General features: G+C 42.9%; 1 protein-coding gene and 1 pseudogene across 1 annotated transcript; both read left to right on the top strand.

Moving 5' to 3' along the window:
* Window positions 1-496: 496 nt before the first annotated feature.
* On the top strand, window positions 497-1522 carry LOC135886320 (olfactory receptor 10A7-like). The gene has a single exon (XM_065414128.1). The coding sequence runs from the start codon at window positions 509-511 to the stop codon at window positions 1520-1522; it is 1014 nt and encodes a 337-aa protein (XP_065270200.1). The 5' UTR covers window positions 497-508.
* A 3991-nt stretch (window positions 1523-5513) lies between these two features.
* LOC135887069 (olfactory receptor 10A2-like) lies at window positions 5514-6467 on the top strand (annotated as a pseudogene).
* The last annotated feature ends 1562 nt before the right edge of the window (window positions 6468-8029 follow it).

Below are 8029 nucleotides of genomic sequence, written 5' to 3'. Positions count from 1 at the left end.
GCTGTATCTGTGAGCAGACTATGATTTCCTGGAGTGGCTTCATGATTTAAATGTGTTAAATGAATGTGTAAATGAATTATTTTATTTGGATGAATCACTCTGACAGGGCCTGATTCCCATTTACGCAATAGTTTAATAGATTCAGAGTTTAAGGCCATATGATCCCCTACAGTTTTTGCAGGTGCCAGTATGGATGATGACTATAAGAAAGATGACCACCATTTTCCATTATTGATAATAGAAGTGAAGGTAAACTGCCCTGAGTCAAGATGGCTTTGATGACCAAATGTGGCCCAGGAAGGGCCCAGGGGAAGATTCAGGCTGAGGGGAAGGGAGACAAGCAAGGGGATGGGGAAAGAAAGGGACAGGATGGAGCTCCCTTCTTGTATAAGTTATCTAAGCTGCTTTGCTGTTTTTCCCTACCTGTCACTACATTCAGAAATTTGTACTATATTGCCTTCTATCTTTCCTCAGGAATAAATACTGTCCTGAGGAACTCAGAGCCCAAATGGCAGGAAGGAATCACACCGTTGTCACTCAGTTCATTCTCCTGGGAGTTTCTGACCTTCCAAAGATACAGGCTTTATTCTTCCTGGTGTTTCTAGCTACCTACGTGATCACTCTGACTGGAAATCTTCTCATATTCACCCTGACATTGGCTGATGCTGCCCTCCACACCCCCATGTATTTCTTCCTCATGAACCTGTCCTTCCTGGAGATCTGCTACACCTCGGTCACCCTGCCCAAGATGCTGGCCAACCTCCTCTTGGAGGATAAAACTATCTCCTTCACTGGCTGTGCTGTGCAGATGTATTTCTTTCTATTTCTAGGGGGCACAGAGTGTTTTCTTTTGGGGGCCATGGCTTATGACCGCTATGTCGCAATATGCTACCCCTTACGCTATACGCACATTATGAACCATACCAGATGCTCAGAGATGGCTGCTGTGTCATGGATCAGTGGTCTCCTCACGTCCTTGGGACACACCTCAGTCATATTTACCTTGCCTTTTTGTGGATCCAATGAAATTAACCATTTCTTCTGTGACATCCCCCCAGTATTGAAGCTGGCCTGTGGGGTCACTTACCTGAATGAAATCGCCGTCTTTATGGTTGCCCTGCTATTCATAACATTTCCCTTTGTGTTGATTCTGGTCTCCTACCTTCTCATCCTCCTGACCATCCTGAAGATGACCTCGGCTCAGAGTAGGCATAAGGCCTTCTCCACCTGTTCCTCACATCTTCTGGTGGTGACACTATTCTACGGGACAGGGATTGTCACGTATCTGCGCCCCAATTCTGCATATGCACCAGTAACCAACAAGCTGCTCTCTCTCTTCTACACAGTCATCACCCCCATGTTCAACCCCCTTATCTACAGCCTGAGAAACAAGGAGGTGAAGGGGGCTCTCAGGAGAACAATGGCCAGAAATTGCTTTCTTAAAGGAAACAAATGTATCATAATTATGGGGCCAGGTCCTCGAAGATGGATAGGTTTGTTTTTACAACACCTGAGGGTCTGACCCATAGTTCAGACAAGTCAGCAATGATGTAGAAATTTTCAAACGAAGGGGAATATGGAGTGTGCTTGCACAAAGCCTGTAGATGCAGTGATGGAGATATAGAGATGAGGGCTATACAGTCGGTATCAGTCCTTTACATGTCTGCTTTGTCCAAGACAGGATTAAGAGATATCCCTCTTGATAAAACCAGTAGAGCTCGGGGTCAACATTTTTCTGCTAAAATGTTTCCCCCCCATGCCAATTGGAAATGGCTTTTCTTTTAAAGAGAAATTTTCACTCCCACCCAAAAATATTTTTTTGGGGGGGCAGTAAGGAGTTGGTGGAAAAGCCTAAAATATGGAAACGTTTCTCTTTCCTGTAACCAAGTTGCAAAATGTCAAAATCTCCAATAAATAAAGAAATATATTTTTCAGTTGCCGAAAGTACAACAACAAAACATGTTTTTTAGAGTTTTCAGTTTCTCAATAAAAAAATAAAAACAATTCTTGAACAAAAAAGTTATTTTTGGGATTTCCCACAGAACCCCTCCCCCCTCCTCTGCAATAAATATATAAAATGTGTGACCAACTCTTGAAACCTGGCAGCAGAGAAAGGGAGCTAGAAAGCCAGAGGAAACTGTAGGGTCTGTCTGTGTCCAGCAGTCTCAATAAAGAATCTTTTCTACTGTGAAATTCATTATGGTGGGAGGAAGTTTTGGGCAGAAGAGGGTATGAAGGAGGCATGAAGGATGCCTGTAATATGTAATGAATATAATATGTACATCTTTGCATTAGATTGTTATTGCATTGTTTGCTAGACAGCTATTAAGGGTTAAATCAGACACATCCACAGGAAAGGAGGTCACAGCCCAGATAAGAATTCCTCAGCAACACTCTACATTTATTTTCTATGATATGTTATCTCTGCCTAGTGGGTTGCTTAAACTGGTTTGACCAGGCTAAAGAGACACAGGGACTACTGAGACAACCCTATTTCCCAGAAGTGGGGGTGTCTGGCTAAGTCAAGTGAAGTCATGATTATTAATAGCCACTCAGCCATAGGCAAATGCACCAATAGCAAAAGATATTAAAATAAGACTTAAAAACTAACTCCAGTATTTTAAAATATTCATATATATTTAAAACCAACATAAACCATTATATCATATATTATCACCAAGCTACTTGCTTTTTCTTTATTTTAGTGGCTGACCATGCAAAACAGGCAACAACTTGGATTGCAGATATATTGCCAATTCCTAGTAAATATTCCATTTTCTGAGCAGTCGTAGTAAAAGGGACAAAAACACAGAAAGCCATTTTGATCTCAAGTGGCAATACAAAGTACAATCCAATAAAAAATGCAGTAGGTCTTCCACCTGCCCAAAGCCTAATGGACAGAAGTAGTTACATTTCTCAGTGCCTGTATATCAGCCTTCTAAGTAAGCTGACGGCATAGATTGAAAGCAGAGAGCTGTAACTTGACTTTAGCAAAGCTTTTGATACGGTCTCCCACAATATTCTTGCTAGCAAGTTAAAGAAGTATGGGCTGGATGAATGGACTATAAGGTGGATAGAAAGCTGGCTAGATCGTCAGGCTCAACGGGTAGTGATCAATGGCTCCATGTCTAGTTGGCAGCCGGTATCAAGCGGAGTGCCCCAAGGGTCGGTCCTGGGGCCGGTTATGTTCAATATCTTCATTAATGATCTGGAGGATGGCGTGGATTGCACCCTCTTATGTTTTGTGCCAATAAGAAATTGCCCCCTACTGGAAGGAATGAGACCTGCTCTGTGTGTGTGTGTGTATATATGCACATGCACACACACACTGCCCCCTGTCAGGGGAAAGATATTTTCTTGATGTGTAGGGATGTCTCATTTCTGTATCTGTGGGGAGTGGGGAGAGAGAGGGAATTGGGAAATCAGAGAGTTGTAAATAAGCAAACACTCAGAGCCACAAAGGGTTCACATGAGCAATTCCATCAGGGACCATAGGAATAAACACAAGTGTTTACACTTGAATGTCCTGGATCTGGCTGGTGCTGGTAGCACGATGTTCCCATTGAGGTTAGTGGGAGATGAAGGCCCTCCATCCAGCCATTCACAGGATAGGACCTTCTTATCTGTTGGGTTTATTTTTAAAGCTGAAGGATAAATGACAATTTACCTTTAAAAGATACCTAATTAAACCCAAAGTATTTAAGGGAACTTGTCCCTGGAGACTCAGAAAGCAGCTGAAATACCTCTAATCCACCCAGACCTTCATTCACAGCAGACGCAGGAGTGCTGCCTGGATGTAGAGGTAAATCTGTGGTGGTTTGAATTTCATCTGAGGGTTTGATATTTAGGGATCTGTTCTGCTCTGCTCCTGGTTAGACTGATTCAAGCTTGCTAGGGTTGTCCTAGTCACCCGTGTAGCTGGGAGGAGAACACGGGACATTTCATTGAGAATGAAACAGACTGAAATCAATGACAAAGCCTCAGCCTCTGCCCTTAGTTATTCGAGGGGGTTGCGTGTTCTGAGTCAATGACGACTCAAGATTGCTGAACTGGGATTATTTAATCAAAGATTTATCAGTCAGAGATTAGTACAGCACAATGCAAAAGGATAGTTACATTACCACCTTTGATGTAAGATCAAGAGCTGGGTCTGTGTCTCTTCTTCACTGTAACTGGAAGGACACCCAGTTTCCATTTCCCAAATAAGTTCCCATACCTGGGTCATTATATAGGGTATCCAAACAAAGAAAACCTCTTTGCTAAAAGAAACACACATTTTGATGTCATTTCTATACATTCTAAGTTTACCTGATTTATGTGTGAAGGCATAATTATTTGCAGCAGAGAGGACTAACAATTCTTCAAGATAATATCTTTCAATGGGTCTTTCTTCCCTCACAATCATTCTTCCCTATCTGATGTAATGATATGTTAGCATTTTATACATATGTATGTGTGTGTGTGTGTGTGTTTTAAGGGGATGATTCCCATGAATATCTGAAGGTTTATAGAGATAGAGACACTATGGATTATTATATTCAGTCTAAAGCACAGAATTCCTGAATAGGGTTACATATCAGCAAGGGACCAGTGTTCTGGCCTTAGAATTGAACATACTTTTTGTTAATATCCTAAAAATTCTAAAGAATAGTTAATATACAAATGAATCAAATATAGAGAAAAAAACAGGACTAAAAGGGTTAGTATTTACTAACAGATACTCACAAGGGTAATCACTGACTAACTACTCTGAATTGAAATGTCTGCTTCCAGATTTACACTGCGGCAATCTGAGTCTCAGAGCAGGGTTTGTATTTTTCTTTTAATGGCATGTTGCTAGCTAGCTAGATAGATAGATGTACATGGGGCTAGCTAGCTCGATGGTCATGTACATAGGCACAGCTTTGTTGAAGTTAGTGGGGCTACACCAGTGTATACCAGTTGATGAAGCTAAAAAGACTAAGGGCTAGATTTTTTAAGATATGTAGATGCTGAGTGGGATTTTCTAAAGTACCTAGGCACCAAACACTCTTTGATTTCAATAGCTGTTGGGTGCCTAGCTGCTTTTTAAAATCCCACCAAGCAACTCAACAGCTTTAAAAAATCCAGCCACAAAAGACTAAAAGAACTTGGCTTGTTTAGCTTAGTAAAATTCATGCTGAGAAGGGATCTGATTGCCCTTTATAAATGCACTGTAAACATCAGGCAGAGTAAATGCTGGCACAAGAACAAATGGAGATAAACTGTCTGTGAGTACATTTAGTCTGGAAATTAGAAGAATGTTTCTAGCCATCAGAGGAGGGAGGTTCTGGAACAACCTCCCAATAGGGGCAAACAATCTAATTAGTGTTCACATGGAGCTGGATCCTTTTATGATTTGGATTATATAATGTGGTTCCCAGTGAAAGCAGGGAACTGGACTCAATGAGCCAGGAGGTCTCTTCCAGTCCTATGTTCCTATGAGCTGGCCCATAATGACCACATGGAAATTCTTTTTCCTCCTCCTTCCACAGATGAGCTATACCAGTGAAATTGCACAGCGGAATCACAGCATGCTGACCTACTTCATTTTCTTCAGATTCTGGAGACATCCAGAGACCTGAGCGATATTTTGTATAGGTTTTTCCATTATCTATACCATCGCCCTGACAGGAAACATCCTTATCATCTTCATGACAGTACTGGACCCAGCCCTCCACACCCCCATGTATTTCGTCCTTCAGAACCTATCCTTCCTGGAGATCTGCTACACCTTGGTCACCGTCCCCAAGATACTGGTCAATTTAATCTCTGAGGAGAGAGTCATCTCCTTCACTGGATGCGCTGCCCAGATGTATTTCCTCCTTTCTCTTGGGACGGCAGAATGCTACCTGCTGGCTGCCATGGCGTATGACCGCTACAGAGCCATCTGCTCCCCTCTGCACTACGCCCTCCTTATGAACCAGAGGGCCTGTGCCAAGATGGCCACTGCCTGCTGGCTCTGTGGAATTCTGATGCTGCTGGGCAACGTGGCTTGGATCTTTTCCTTCCCCTACTGCGGGCCCAATGAGATCAACCACTTCTTCTGTGATATCTACCCAGTGCTGAAGCTGGCCTGTGGGGACACCTCGAGGAACGAGGCCTCCATCCTAGCCCTCAGTGTTTTGATCAACCTGTCCCCCTTCTTGCTGGTTGTCGTGTCCTATGCTCGAATACTATCCAGCATCCTGAAGACCCCATCAGCCAAGGGAAGGCATAAGGCCTTCTCGACCTGCTCCTCTCACCTCACCGTGGTCACCTTGTTCTATGGCTCAGCCTGTGCTATTTACCTGCGGCCGAAGTCCAACCACACAGTGGAGGTGGATATGTTGATCTCTCTTTTTTATTCTGTCCTCGCTCCAGTGCTGAACCCCATGATCTACAGTCTGAGGAACAAAGAGGTGAAGAGTGCCCTGAGCAGACTCAGGGGAAGAAGGAGGTTTTCATGAGTCACGGGAAAAAATTGGGGCTGTCCAGTTCAAAGTAGGGCTTCAAAAAATAAAGTTACCAAATTATTGAATCTACCCATGTTTTTTCTATGAAATACACCATAGGTTCACTTCTCAGTTCAGCCACAGACTCCCTTGCGATATATAGCTCCACAGGGAGACAAGGTTGGGGAGGTGATATCTTTTATTGGACCAGATTCTGTTGGGGAGAGAGGCAAGCTTTCAAGATCACACAGAGCTTTTCTTTGAACCCTAACGAGCCAGGCATAGAACACATGCAACTCTAAAGCTTTATCCACTAGGCCACATTGCTTACCTAGCTGTATGCTGGCGTCCTTGTCAACCTGAAGTGTCCTTCTAGTGATGACTAGAGATCCAGAACACCCCAGAGAGTGGTTCCAACATGGTCTTCTGGTAAATTTATCAGAAGGCTTGATCCCAGAACTAAATTACTGCCCTTCTCCTTTGTGAAGTCAATGGCAGTTTTCTATTGGTTTCAATGGAACCAGCTGAGTTTACAGAGATCAAATCAAATGTCAGTTAAACCAAGTTCTTAACCAGACACCAAGACCTTCTGTAATCACACACCCTCCCATAATCCCCTGACATGTGCCTCAGAAATGTTTGTGAACACACTACAATAACTCTCCATATGTACACCTTCACACAGCTGTGACCCCTTAACATTTTTATCATGTGTGCAAACAAAAATGCCCCCACACTTCTACAAACATGTACACACATAAATTAATCAGCCGTATGCATGTCCAGAAATGCACACATACGTATTCCTGCTGGTTTGCAAAAATGTAGCCGCAATTCCCCTAAAACACACACACACACACACATATATTATCCCTCTCCTAATTCTTCAAACACCACACCCCCTGCAACCCACGCAAGTACACCCCTGTGTGCACTCTCTCTCACACATGACTTATTAAAACTAAAAACTAGAGGAGGGTGTGAGCTGCTAAATTTGCAACTGGATATCCAACAATCCAAAGGTTGTGGGGGTGTTTGCATCCCCAGGTTTAGTTTTGCATATTGTAGTGATAAGGGCCAGCTGTGAATGTCAGATCTAGTTCCAGGTGTAGGATGCAACCTCCCTAAAAGTTTAGAGCTGGCGTTTTGGTTGAGCCCCATGAATGATATTTATCCAAAAAAAATATGCACAGCTATGCTAGACATGAATGTGTTTCTGTATATGGCATGGCCCTGAAATGACGGGGTCTAAATTAGCTGTTCCCACTCAAGAAAGAGATCTTGGAGTCATTGTGGATAGTTCTCTGAAATCATCCACTCAATGTGCAGCGGCAGTCAAAAAAGGTGAACAGAATGTTGGGAATCATTTGGAAAGGGATAGATAAATAACATATGGCCTCTATATAAATCCATGGTACGCCCACATTTTGAATACTGTGTGCAAATATGGTAGCCCCATCTCAAAAAAGATATACTGGACTTGGAAAAGGTTCAGAAAAGAGCAACAAAACTGATGAGGGGCTATGGAATAGCTTCCTTATGAGGAGTGATTAATAAGACTGGGACTTTTCAGCTTG

Source organism: Emys orbicularis, chromosome 12 (assembly GCF_028017835.1).
Source record: "Emys orbicularis isolate rEmyOrb1 chromosome 12, rEmyOrb1.hap1, whole genome shotgun sequence".
Classification (NCBI taxonomy): Eukaryota; Metazoa; Chordata; order Testudines; family Emydidae; genus Emys; species Emys orbicularis.
Note: the sequence above shows the minus strand (reverse complement) of the source record. Positions and strands in the feature narration are given on the sequence as shown.

What these genes read in the sequence shown, in the direction of transcription:
- LOC135886320 (XM_065414128.1), top strand. Translation starts at nt 509, where the DNA reads ATGGCAGGAAGGAATCACACCGTTGTCACTCAGTTCATTCTCCTGGGA.